Below are 14092 nucleotides of genomic sequence, written 5' to 3' on the forward strand. Positions count from 1 at the left end.
TTTAAAAGCTGAACATATATCTATCATATGATCCAGTCTTTCTACTCCTAGGTATTGACCCAAGAGAAGAGAAATCATGTGTCCATGCAAAAGCAAAGACTGTACACAAATGTTCATTAACAGCTTTATTTTTAACAGGCAAAAAAAAAAAAAAAAAATGAAAACAATCCAAATGTACATCAAGAAGACAAACAAATCATGGAATGTATTCAGCAATAAAAAACAATAAATATTGATAAACACAATTATCTCAAAATAACTATGCTAAGTAAAAGAAGCCAAATACTATATATTATTATATGACATACTATATGGTTATATGAAAATAGAAAATGCAAATAAATCAATAGTGACAGAAAGCAGATCAGTGGTGGCCTAGATGGGGGCTGTTGTTAAAGAGGGGCAAAAGGAAAGTTTTACAAGGGGAAACGAGGAAACTTCTTGAGATGGATGGATATGTCCATTATCTTGATATGCGGCATTCACTGTATGTCAATTATACCTCAATAAAACTTTTCTAAAAACACCATCCAAAATATAAGGCTTCCAAAATATGTTACCATAAACTAGAGAATAGATTTTACAGTAAGAGCATTTAATCAGTGAGCATTTAATGAGCAACTACTATATACAGAGCACTATGTTAGAAACAGTGGGGAATGTTCAACATGTTCTTCAACCTCAAAAGTTGACAGCTTAGTTGGGAAATAAGACCTCCATGAGAAACAACTAAAAAAACAGTAAGTAGGTCTTTAAGAATAACACCCAATAAGCATCTTAGCAAAGGGTGACATTAGTAAAAAGTGAAATGGCATTGCCAAAAAAATAAGACCTCAGCTCAGTCTTAAAGGCTGGAGAAAAGCTGAATAAGCAAGGAGAAGGAAAACAGCTGTTCTAGACTGAAGAAGGATTCAGAGGAACGGCAGAGGCAGACATATGTGGGGTGTGTCCAGGGAGCGGCGAGTGGAGAACATACTTCTGGTACATGCAATAGCAGGGTGAAGCCCCCTCGTAAGGAAGGTAACGTCAGGCAGGAGGAGTTCATCTATCATGCAAAACGGAACGAGGATCCCTGGAAGCTTTTAAACCAAAAAGGCAACATGAGAATAGTCCCTTAGGAAAATCAGACTGAGAGTAACAAATGGAAAAATAAGCAGGGAAGAAAAACAAGGGTGTAGTTAATCCAGCCAAGAACAAGCTGAAATCATCTTTCGGTAGTAGAAGGGAGAGGGGGAAGCTACCTAACAAAAACTAGACAAGATTTAGTAGGACACTAGCTAGAGAGAGAGCAAAGAAAGAAATTGGAAAAGATTGCCTAAGATGGTGCTGACAGGCTTGGGATCAAGTAGGAAAAGTTTTATTAATTTTTATCAAAAGTAACAACTGCATTTGTTGGCCAAGCAGTTCCACATACAATGTCTTGCTCAGACTCAGTTATGCTGAATCTGAAATGATGAATTTACATCCAAACGCTGATATTCTACAGGTAGCTCTAGGTCAAGAGAAAGGTCAGGACTGGAAACCGAAACCTGGAGTCATTCCCAGAGAAGACACAGGTGAAGCAATGAGAAATACACTGACATTCCCACAAGAGTTTAAAAGAACATAATGGTATTCCTAAAAAGAGTATTAATATTCTCTTTGAACATTGCCCGTGGGCCTCTGAGAAAAGCTACACGTGTCTGTTAATACCAATTAACAAAAGATTCCTTTTCTTCATCACTGCACCAAAAGATCAAAACTGTACCTCCTCTTGATACAGAACTTCTGAAGAGTTTCCGTCTTCTGATCCGGCTTGTTCTTCCTCTTCCCATCTTCATATCAAAACTGCAGTTTCTGTTCAGGTGCCCAATCTAATATAAAAGCTTTTTCTTTGCCTTTCTTTCTAGTTGTATGATAAGCACTGTTCTTTGTACCTACAAGGATTTGAATACACAAGCTTATATTATTTGCTAAACCATTTCTCTAGTGTTTTTGTACACAAACCGTTTATACTGTAAGCTAAACCATCATTCCTTATGCAGTCAGGGACTGCCCATTATACTGCTCCCTCTGAAACAGTTTTATGTTAAGGTCCTACTAAATGCTGATTAATCGTCAAAATCCTCAACTATTTCACCACTGTGTGCTTTGGTAACTCATGTATCTCAATTCAAATCAACATTTACTAAGCACCAACCTAACATACTTGGAAAAAACAATGGCCATAAAGCTTCTATAAGCTAAGTCTTAGAGGAAAAAAGAAAACATTCTGGGATGCCTGGGTGGCTCACTTGGTTGAGTCTGACCCTTGATTTCAGCTTACGTCATAATCTCACAATTCATGAGCCCCACTGCGCTGACAGCCAAGAGCCTCCCTGGGACTCTCTGCCCCTCTCTCTCTACTCCTTCCCCACTCGCACACACATGCTCCCTCTCTCTAAGCAGTTTTGTTTTTCTTTAAATGCTCTTTCAATGTGAAGTAAATAATTTGTTCTTAGAACTAGGATCCTGAAATCAATAGAAGTAAATGGGAGTTTGCAACAAATTACAGAGGACATGACCACCAAGAAGGCAGACGAAACAAGGAAATGATCGTGAAATCTACACTGACTATTGGAATATTACTCAGCACTCAAAAAGAATGAAATCTTGGGGCACCTGGGTGGCTCAGCTGGTTAAGCATCCGACCTCAGCTCAGGTCATGATCTCACAGTCTGTGGGTTCTAGCCCCACATCAGGCTGTGCTGACAGCTCAGAGTCTGGAGCCTGCTTTGGATTCTGTGTCTACATTATTCTCCGCCTCTCCCCTGCTCACACTGTCTCTGTCTCTCTCACTCTCTCAAAAATAACTAAATGTTAAAAAAAAAATTTTTTTTAAAAGAAAGAAGTCTTGCCAATTGCAACAATGATTTCCATATGTGGAATTCTTTTGTTTATTTATTTTTGAGAAAGGGGGAGAGGGGCCGAGAGAGAGACAGAGACACGGAATCCCAAGCAGGGTCCAGGCTCTGAGCTGTCAGCACAGACCTGACCCAAGGCTCAAACTCAAGAACCCTGAGATCATGACCTAAGGTGAAGTGTGATGCTTAACCAACTGAGCCAGTTAGGTGCCCCAACATATGTGGGATTTAAGAAAGCAGATGGGGACACCTGGGCGCTCAGTAAAGAGTCTAACTTCAGCTCAGGTCATGATCTCCTGGCTCATGGGTTCAATCCCCGCATCAGGCTATGTACTGACAGCTCAGACACTGGAACCTGCTTCGGAGTCTGTGTCTCCCTCTCGCTCTGCCCCTCCCCTGCTTGCATTGTGTCTCTGTCTCTCAAAAATAAACATTAAAAAAATTTTTTAATAAAAAGAAACAAAGCAGTGAACATCGGGGGAGGGAGGGAAAAACACAGGATAATAACAGAGAGGGAAGCAAACCATAAGAGATTCTTAAAGACAGAGAACAAACTGAGGGTTGTTGGAGGGGAGGAGGACAGCGGGATGAGCTAAATGGGTGATAAGCATTAAGGAGGGAACTTGCTGGGTGTTACTGTATCATTAAATTATTAATCATTAAATTCTCCTGAAACCAGTACACTATATGTTAATTAACGTGAATTTAAATTTTTAAAAATGGTATTTTCCTGCTAAAAAATGACCACTGCAGTTTCTACATGGTACTTCTTTGGAAGCATAAAAAATGAAATCCATTAAGCACACCAGCATGATACAGACAATGCAGTGGAGTATTATGCAGCCATTAATAAGAGGAAGGTATGCACCGTGTTCAAGATACATTAAGTGAAAAAAATAAAGTTGCAGAACATTCAATGATCCCGTTGGGGTTGGCTTTTGACGCATCCTGTACGTTTATGAAACAAGAGGATTTAAGGAAGGTTATTCCAAAGACGTGCCCGGGCAGGGGGCCTTTACTATTACTTTGGCAGCCTCCTGTCCTCTGCCTTACATATGTCTCAACACATAAGTGACACAACAGGAATATTCCTTAGGGGCGGGCATATGTATGCAGCGTAACCACACGACTGCTTTTAAACTCTTCGACTCATAAGCACCGGACGGAAACCAGGAAGAAGTCCTGGCGCTACGGCGACCCCACCCCCGCGGGGGAAGGCTCGCCGATCTACCCAGAGTCCCGAGGCCAACCGCGGCCCGTCCCCTCCGGTGCCCAGCGCTCCGCCCGCACCCGGACGCCGGGTGACAGCGCGACGAACGCCACGGGCCTCGCTCCCACAGGCACGGACTCGCACGGGAGGCCGGGTCTCGGCCCCGGCGGTACGAACTCCCGGCCGCAGGCTCCCGCGCACCCCCAGCGCGACTCGACCGCGGTTGAAGGGGCTACACCCTCTGAGGGATGGCCAGGTGACGGCCGTCGCAGCGTAACGCCAGGCCTGGTGGGGGTCTGCGAGCTGAGCTGTTCTCTTCACCCCGAACAGTGAAAACAAACGGAGAGCTCCAGCGCTCCCCGATCCCGGGACCGGGACCCCGGGTTCACCGCTTTCCGTCTCCCCGTCGGCCTTCCGGCTCACCTCGCGGCGGCGGCGCCGGGCACACCGCACGAGGAAACCAAAATCAGCGCCCCAGAGAAACGTGGGTTAAGGCAAGAGCCCAGCGTCACACGGAGAGGTCGAGCTGCCACGCCCGCTTCGAGTCCTGACCAACCCAAGTCCTCAGGCGACCCGCGGAGGTCTAACGGTGCTGTAGCCCCCGCCTCCTGGCGTGCGACTGCGCCTGCGCCTTCGTGTGCGCGTGCGCCCAGGTTCCCGGAAACGCCACGCCGTGGCGCCGGGGTCAGGGGTAAGAAAACCCTGCGGTCCCCGGGCAGGGAAGCTGAGCTCCATACAGCTGGCCTGCGGAGTCCTTCCTTCCCTAATAGAGGGGACGAACCTCCTCCGGCGTGCGTCCCGACCCGGCCCCTAAAGCCGCCAGGCCCCGCCTGGTCCCTCCATCCACCGACTCGGGCCGAGGTAGCATCCTAGCAGACAGCGTCAGGCCCTACCTGCCAACCTTTGCCTTGACCCCGCCCTTCCCTTCCCCGGCCGACCCGGCCTCGCCCCTTTACTCGGTTAGTCCCGCCCCACTTCACGTTCTTTAGAGTAGCTCTCCCGGTACCATCTTTACCGAAGTTCAAATCCTTCCTGGATATGGAGCTCAATTTCTGCCTCCTCCCCCGCCTTGATTGCCATCTATGCTTAGCGACTTGCTTCCAGAGAGTACGTTGTGCAAAGGGGAGAATATTAACTACAGTGGAGAAACCTGGCTGATACTCCCTGGTCACGTAATGAGGATTGCTAGTAATCATGTTGATGTTGGGTTCACCATATGTAAGAAGGGTAGTTCATCTCTGGTATTCCTCCCGAAACCTCATAACCCCAGTTCTTCCTTGCGGAAAATACTAGACAAACCCAAAAACACCCGACCATGTACATTGACAAAAGCTGTCAAGTTCGTGTAAAACAAGTGAACTCTTGAGAGTCTCTCATTAGGCGGAGAAAATTAAGGAGACATGACAGTTACATGTAATGCGGCATTCTGGAGGGCATCCCGGAAAGGAAAAAGGGTTCTAAGGGGAAAGCTAGTAAAATCCAAATAAAGCACGGAGCTTAGTCAATACTACTGTTCCATGTTGCTTCCTTGTGACCAATAATAGTAAGATTCTAATAATAGAATTCGATGAGGAGTATATGGAAGTTCTCTAGTACGTTTGCCACTTTGCAGCAAATCCATTCTAAAATTACGTTTATTGAAAAGTAAAAGGGGGACTGCAAAACGTCGGTTCAGATTTGAATCTATGATTCATGCCATCATCAAGGATCAAGGCTCTTTCTAATTTTCACCTGTAGTTTGCTTCCTCATGGTGTCAAGACAGTTTTTCTGCAGCTCCAGCATCACGATCTCACACAAATGCATTCAAGACAGGAAGAAAAGGATCACATGAAACAAGTATTTTCCTTTCATGAGGGAGGAAAATAATGTCTACTACCTTTTTCTAGATGGGAATTGACAAAGATGCTCCCCTTCAGCAAACTCAAGCCAGGCTGCTCTGAGGCTGCTTCTCAACGAGACCTCAACCCTGGCCTATGAAAAGTACAAACTCAGAACAACTGGTTTCATCCACTACCCGCCCCCTACACACACAAATTAAAAGACTTAGCATTATATTTTCAAAAAGCAAACACTAACTTAGTTTCTAATAGCTCACAGCCACATCCTTAAGGCGATCCTAGCCCTCTATACCTGCCAAAAGAATATCTGTTTGTTCTAACCAACAATTGATAATGGGCCCTTGGGGCGCCTGGGTGGCGCAGTCGGTTGAGCGTCCGACTTCAGCTCAGGTCACGATCTCACGGTCCATGAGTTCAAGCCCCGCGTCGGGCTCTGGGCTGATGGCTCGGAGCCTGGAGCCTGTTTCCGATTCTGTGTCTCCCTCTCTCTCTGCCCCTCCCCCGTTCATGCTCTGTCTCTCTCTGTCCCAAAAATAAATAAACGTTGGGAAAAAAAAATTAAAAAAAAAAAAAAAAAAGCTTTCCGATGCCAGAGGCGCCTGGGTGGCGCAGTCGGTTAAGCATCCGACTTCAGCCAGGTCACGAGCTCGCGGTCGGTGAGTTCGAGCCCCGCGTCGGGCTCTGGGCTGATGGCTCCGAGCCTGGAGCCTGTTTCCGATTCTGTGTCTCCCTCTCCCTCTGCCCCTCCCCCGTTCATGCTCTGTCTCTCTCTGTCCCAAAAATAAATAAACGTTGATAATGGGCCCTTCAGCACCCTTTATTAGAGGATTTACTAAAAAGGATTCACAATTTGAGTCCTTCCTCTGTCCATTTGAGGTATAAATCTATCTCTTACAACTCAGTAGTGTCTTTCTTAAGGATTTGAAACGTAATCATCAGAAAAGATAGGGCCTCTGTCTCCCAGTCTCTGTGTAGCCCACACAGCTGGCCTAATGGCATTTACACTAACACACTCTTGGTAATTCTTCATTTCCCTGACTCTACTCAAGCCCCTCCATTCCCCCTCTCTGTGCCCTTATTCTCCCTTTAAAACACTCAGCCACCTCTGTACAAATCCAAGTTAAGTTCATTTCACGCTGGACCCAATTTCCCGTTTCAATAGTATATTACTGATTAAAATCTGTCCTTACCACCTTAACCAGTATCCAGCGTTGTTTATCTTTGATAAAATTAAGTAAATTGCTTAGATTTTCATATCTCCTAAACAGCTCAGTCACAATTTGATTCCGGGAATTAAAATTCATGCACCACCCTTTTAAGAAGGCTTATTGAACATCTATATAAGCTTAGAATGTAAGAAGAAAAGCCAGTGTCAGAGTTCTGTGAGGGTAAATAATCGTGGGCAGGGGAAGACCCTAAGAGCTTCATAACTTGTCATTTAACAATACTGTTTTCCTACATCTTTTATGTTAGTAGACACCATAGAACTGGGTACTTTAGGACAGAACAACTGCTTTGAACCAGTGGGTAGTAAAGATGTGGATTTATTCCACAAGTTAAAAGACATGATAAAAATTCTTTCTCCATATAGCAGCCAGGATGATCTCAGACTTGACTCACAACTAACGAGTATCTTCCATGCTAAACATCAGCAGTACTAACAGAGATCTGGGGCCTTCATCTTTACTCTTTTGTTTTCTTTCTCAAGTTGTTCAGAGGTCAGACAAGGTGCTATGTATGGAAAGTGGTGGTGACCTCGCAAATACACAACCAGGATCAAGACCCAAATGTGACAGGGAAAAAAAAGATAAAAATCATCAAAACAGAAATTAATTCACTGGCTTTAAATTAGCATGCTTTTCAAAAAAATAAAGTTTCAAAACACTTCCCATACTTAAATCTGTCCTTTCCTTTGTGATGCTTCCCCTGTTCTTATGCTTACAAAGTCCTTTTCCCACAAATTTTAGTTATTTTTCCTTACACTTGTTTTATGGTTACATTTATAAAACTATACATTTAAAAAGTGAGAAAGCACTTTTTTGTCTTGTTAGAAATTAATCAGTGTACCTTATGCAATCATTTTGGGGATAATTCTTTCTTACCCCCTTAATTGTTAATACCACTTTCATCATAAGCTAAATTCATATTCCCATGTGATATTTTATGCATTGCATTTTCTTGAGCATCCTGCGTCATTGGCCATCAAGTCTTGTGTTGGTACAAGTACCAAAGGGATAAACAAATCAGGCAGAAAATATGATTCGTGGTCCTCTTGTTTTGCCTTTGGAAACAGCAGGCCTCCTACCATGCCCAAAGTTCCCTGCACACTATGCACTATCTCTGTGGCTTAATTTAGTGAATTTAATTCATCCCACTTCCTTTTCACACTGGCTCACCCCAAGTATAGAAGAAAGTAGGGAGTGGTGTGGAGGGAGGGCCAGCAAATGACAGACCAAGTATACACTTTGATAAAGGAGAAAATCCAAAACAAAGCACTTAGTTATCTTGAGTGGAAACAAAAAAAAAATCCCCAAAGGTTACACTGCACAACTCCATCTCTATGACATTTTTGAAACAATAAAATTTTTAAATGAAGAACAGATTACTGCTTCCCAAGGAATTGAGTGGAGGTGGGGGTGGGCAACAGAGAGATGTTTGGCTATAAAAAAGCAACAATGGGGATCTTTGTGCTGATGGAAATGTTTTCAACATCTCTAGTGGTGGACAGACAAACCTAAGCATGTGATAAAATTGTATAGATCCAAATACACAAATAAGTACAAGTAAAACTGAGGAAATCCGAATATGATTGATGGATTGTTTTCATGTGACTATCCTTATTATGATATCCTACTATATTGTTGCAAAATGTTACCATAGATGAAAACTGTGTAAAGCGTAAGGAATCTCTGTATCTTTTTTTACTGCTATATGCAAATCTGCAATTATCTCAATAAAAATTTGGGTCAAAAAGAAGCAAAGGTGTTTCCCAAATTGTTTGTTTTTTGCAACTAATTGGAAACCCACCTTGTTTGCAACATAATTAGAAACTATCTAAAGCACTGCTTGTAACTTTCTGTTGTAATGGAGATACTATAGATCTGCACTATCCAAAACAGCGGCCACTAATACATGTGACTACTAGCACTTGAAATATGGCTAATGTAACTAAGCACTGAATTTTAAGTTGTATTATTTCGATTAAATTTACATTTAAATAGCCACTCATGGCTATCATACCAGGCAGTGCAGAAATGAGATTTGGTTTCATAGCCCCTTTTCCTCTGTTGTAAATAAGAAATAAGAGGGGCGCCTGGGTGGCTCAGTCCGTTGAGCGTCCGACTTCCGCTCAGGTCACGATCTCACGGATTGTGAGTTCGAGCCCCGCATCGGGCTCTGTGCTGACAGCTCAGAGCCTGGAGCCTGCTTCTGCTTCTGTGTCTCCCTCTCTCTCTGCCCCTAACCCACTCGCATTCTGTCTCTGTCTCTCTCAAAAAATAAATAAACATTAAAAAAATTTTTTAAGAAAAAAGAAAATTCATTTCCCACCATTGACCTAATTTATGAACTTCTTAGGATCCATTTCCTCGCTTTAAAATGGGGAGGGACGCCTGGGTGGCTCAGTTGGTTAAGTGGCCTACCTCAGCTCAGGTCATGATCTCCAGATTCACAGGTTCAAGTCCCTCATGAGGCTCTGTGCTGACAGCTCAGAGCCTGGAGCCTGCTTCAGATTCTGTGTCTCCCTCTCTCTCTGCTGCTCCCCCGCTCACTCCCTCTCTCTCTCAAAAATTAATAAACATTAAAAAAAAATAATAAAAAATAAAATGGGGAAAATAAGATGCACCCTGACAAGTTATTTTGAATGCAAGAAAGGGCTTCAAACCCCTCCTTCCACCTGTACACTGCAGAACCTGCATACAAGTAACCTGATGACCCTGCAAGTGTCGAGGGAGGTAACCCTGTGACGATTTAGTGACTGTTCCCCACTCTAATTGTGAAAACCAACCAAGGACAAACCGGTAGATTTGCTTTCGCATACTTAGGGAAGAAAACAACACACACTTGATCTCCTAGCTTATTCCACAACTATAGTTCCAAACACTTCAAGAGATTTTTTTTTTCCTCACCCGGAAAAACAAACAAAAAAGTCCCTACAAATGCCCTATTTGTTGAATTACACAAGTCAATGGTTGAATAGTTGAGAGGCTACAAAGAAAAACCCTTGGAGAACCAGGGATACAGGCTCAGTTTAGACTCAGTGAGGGACATGGCCAAATAGAATGATTCTCTCCGCTGCCAGGCGGGCAGCTACCTAACCAGCCTCTGCCACCCACCGGCCCTTCCCATTCTCTACCACCCCTGGGAGGTTCCCGGGAAGCCACGCCCTAAGGGGGAGGTGCGTCCCGCCCGCGCGCCCCTAGCGCCCTCTAACCTTGCGCAGGCGCGCCGAACTTTGTGCATAAACTCCAGGGGCACCGAGCGCCGCGAACGCCTTCTGAAGGTCCGCTCCCCACGCAAGGCCTTCGTGCACCCCACGCGCAACCATGTCGTCACACACCCGCGTGGCTCTGGTCACCGGGGCCAACAAGGGCATCGGCTTCGCCATCGTGCGCGACCTGTGCCGGCAGTTTTCGGGGGACGTGGTGCTCACGGCGCGGGACGAGGCGCGGGGACAGGCGGCAGTGCAGCGGCTCCAGGCCGAAGGACTGAGCCCCCGCTTCCACCTGCTGGACATCGACGACCTGCAGAGCATCCGCGCCATGCGCGACTTCCTGCGCAAGGAGTACGGGGGCCTGGACGTGCTGGTCAACAACGCGGGCATCGCCTTCAAGAGTAAGGGGGTGGGGGCACGCAGGGGAGGTGGACACCACGGAGCACCTCCAGCCAGGGTGGGCTGCATCTGTTGGGGAAATCGCTGCGGTGGGGCTCTCAGCGTCCAAAATGGCTCCGTAGGGCTGAAGGAGGGATGGGGGAGAGGGGTGGGGCTGGAGCCAAGTCCCAGGGGAATCACAGCGCTTTTTCATCCAGAGTGACCTTTGTGTTTCCTGAGACTCCTCGGATTCTTTCCAGGTTGTCACAGGGTTTCTCTGGGATTGGATTTTAGGGCAGTTGGGTGGATTTTTAATGCATTTTGAAATAAACAAGAAAATGGCACAAATTGGTGAACACAGATCCCGTGTGTGCCCCCTTCACCCACCCTCCCCAAGATGGTGCCATCTTACAACATTCTACAACCTTGTCAAATGAGGACATTGTCATTGGCACAATACTATGAACTAGAGGCCAGTGTTACAAAAAATTCACCACATTTCACATGCACTTTTCCTTCATATGCCGTTCTGTGGAATTTTTACCACATGGCTGCTATTAACGCCAATCTCTTTCTCCCTGAAAGCTAATGATCCGACACCGTTTCATATTCAAGCAGAAGTGACGATGAAAACAAACTTCTTTGGTACCCGAGACGTGTGCACAGAACTGCTGCCTCTAATGAGACCCCAAGGTAGGTGTGACAAGGGACACAGGCAGTGGTGTTTCTGGAATGATCTTGCCGCTGCCTCTCTGACCTCATCTACGGGCCCTGCTCCCTCTCCCTGCTCAGCCACCCCGGCCTCCCTGCTGTGTCCCCACCTGGACAGGTGCCCTTCCCCTCAGGACTCTGTACACACGTGTCCAGCACTCAGCAGTGCCCTCTGTCCCACTGGCCTTTCACAACTGGCTGCTTCTTCTCCTTTATATCTTCATTCCAAACTCCCCTCCCAGAGGCCTTTTTCTGGCTCTGTGTCCTCACAGGTGCACTTCCCTGGGGATTTCTTCCTGGACCCTTCCTTCTCCCTCTCCCCCCCTCTGAGTGATCTTATTCAGGCTAGTGGACTCTTCCCTATCCAAACTTGTTAGGGCCCCCTAAACTCTGTCACCTGCCTAAAACATTGCCAGAGTTCCAGACACACATAGTTCTCCTCCTGCCTCTCTTTCTCCTCAGGACGCCCTGCCCAGGCCAGGTGCAGATCCCTCCCCATCGCCTCCAGAAGGCCTGCACACTCACATGTGCCACAGATGGCCACAGGCCAGTGGTATATCTCCAGGCAGATGAGGCAGCTCTACTGTCCCTCAGGCCTGCTGTCACCTGGAGAGGCCCCCACACCACTGCCTCTGTCCAGGCCTGCTCAGGCTGCCTATATGCACATTTTTTTCAATAAGCATACGTATAGTACTATAAATATATTTTCTTTTATTTACGATTTTCTTAACCTGTTCTCTACCTTACTTTATTGTAAGAATACATCATGTATGTTAATCGACTATTTATGTCATGGATACGCCTTCAGTCAAAATCAAACTATCAGTAAACTTTTGGGGAAATCAAAAGTTAATGTAGATTTTTCTACTGCATGGGGATTCAGCAATTCCTAATCCCTGGGTTGTCAAGGTTCAACTGTATTTGGATCAGGAAACACAAAACCAGAAGTAGTTAGCAATGCTCCATCGACAGGTGCTCAGGGAAGGACTATTATACAGAAAAACCCAGAATTGAAGGAAGAAAATTATCGATTGAATGTAACTTCGAGCTTAGTTGGTTGTTTGTGATCGGTCGTCCTTAGGTTTCAGTTTTGTAAGTTTGAGGCATTTACAGGCATTGATTTTGGTTTGCTACATATGCCACCAGGGTATTAGAGCCACTGCAAAGTAATGGCCTCCTTGTTTAATTAATTTAGCAGTATAGAAATTAGCTGACAGGTAAATCCAGTTTTTCATCAGGCTTGTCATTTTCCATCAGTATTACATCCTGAGCAGACGGTCACTCAGTCTTCCGGTACATTTGCTCATCACTCTCCATAGCATCATATGATTCGTTTATAAATGGTAGTTGAATATTACTAAGAAGTCCAATGTGACACCACGTCACAGTGCAGTAGCACATCTAACAGAAAAATAAGAATCAAGAGATGCTGGCACATTGCTAGAGTCCCACTTGGTCACTCACAGTTGGTTCAGTCCATATCACATGAGCACATCTGCCACAGAGATGTCACTCAGGTTCTCAGGCCTACATTCATCCTTGTGAGCATATTCTTATAGGAGCCATTTCCAATTTCCTGTGGAGCATCTGCTCGGCGCCCTCCCCACCAGAGCATTTCTCAGGCATCATTGGAGACATTATGGGTATAACAAGTTTAGGACCGTCCTGTCCTTGACTCATGCAGGCAGTCTTCATTAATGCTCACAGCAAACTCATGATACTTCAGTGGAAATTTTCTAGTACCAAATCTTCACGAAACTGGAATTCATCTTTCTTTGCCCTTCTCCATAACATTTTGTGTTGTATTTTAGGCAGAGTGGTCAATGTGTCTAGCATAGTGAGCCTCAGATCGCTTAAAAACTGCAGCCTAGGACTGCAGCAGAAGTTCAGAAGTGAAACCATCACAGAGGAGGAGCTGGTGGAGCTCATGAACAAGTTCGTGGAAGACACAAAGAACGGGGTGCACAGGAAGGAGGGCTGGCCTGATACTGCATATGGAGTGACAAAAATTGGTGTCACGGTCCTGTCCAGAATCCATGCCAGGAAACTGAGTGAGCAGAGGAGAGGGGACAAGATCCTCCTGAATGCCTGCTGCCCTGGGTGGGTGAGAACAGACATGGCTGGACCTAGAGCCACTAAAAGCCCAGAAGAAGGAGCAGAGACCCCCGTCTACTTGGCCCTTTTGCCCTCAGATGCTGAGGGACCTCACGGGGAGTTTGTTATGGAGAAGAAAGTTGAACAATGGTGAACCGAATTCATGGTTCCATCTATGGGGCCCTCTGTGAAACCCCCTCCCTTGCCCAAAAGAACTCTTTCCCTGTCAATACTATCCCTATCCAAAACAAAACAAAGTGTAAAATATCCCTATTTGTATTTGAGTAGTCTGCTAATTCTGTGAAAGATTTTTTATTTTAGCTGTGAAAAGGCAGAGAAAAATGAAATCAGTGAAATAACACCAGAAATGAATAAATGGTTCTTTATAAATGCCTGTTTGTACAGACTGTATATGCTAAACCAGCAGAAAAATCTAATACACCTAAGTAGATGAGGAGAAGTTACAGTCTAGTTCAAGAGTAAGCAAACATTATAGAAAGAGACAGATAGTAATACTTTTAGCTTTGCAGGCCACACAGTCCCTAT

The 14092-nt window shown here is 45.2% G+C and overlaps 2 protein-coding genes across 9 annotated transcripts in view; one reads left to right on the forward strand and one right to left on the reverse strand.

Annotated features, from left to right (window-relative positions):
* The window catches only part of SETD4 (SET domain containing 4), a 186063-nt gene that overhangs the window by 133763 nt on the left and 38208 nt on the right, over positions 1 to 14092 (reverse strand). For 3 of the 8 annotated variants that reach the window (XR_015240436.1, XR_015240435.1, XM_086675932.1), the window contains exons 1-2: positions 4516 to 4727; positions 1748 to 1916 (exon numbers count right to left, since the gene is read on the reverse strand). Coding sequence is in view for 6 of the 8 variants with exons in the window: in XM_086675932.1 (XP_086532058.1) it covers positions 1748 to 1820 (73 nt within the window). In the remaining 2 variants the exon portion in view is untranslated. Of the gene's footprint in view, positions 1 to 1747; positions 1917 to 2640; positions 3290 to 4515; positions 4730 to 4873; positions 5022 to 14092 lie in introns of those variants that run through there. The other 5 variants (XM_086675935.1, XM_086675938.1, XM_086675933.1 and 2 more) reach the window with 5 other exon arrangements.
* Positions 10373 to 13938, forward strand: LOC112849541 (carbonyl reductase [NADPH] 1). The gene is made up of 3 exons (XM_025913189.2): positions 10373 to 10764; positions 11327 to 11434; positions 13264 to 13938. Exons 1-3 carry the CDS (start codon positions 10476 to 10478, stop codon positions 13698 to 13700), a joined length of 834 nt encoding a protein of 277 aa, XP_025768974.1. The 5' UTR covers positions 10373 to 10475; the 3' UTR covers positions 13701 to 13938.

Source organism: Puma concolor, chromosome C2 (genome assembly GCF_028749965.1).
Source record: "Puma concolor isolate L17-30 chromosome C2, mPumCon1.1.hap2, whole genome shotgun sequence".
NCBI classification, from domain to species: domain Eukaryota; kingdom Metazoa; phylum Chordata; class Mammalia; order Carnivora; family Felidae; genus Puma; species Puma concolor.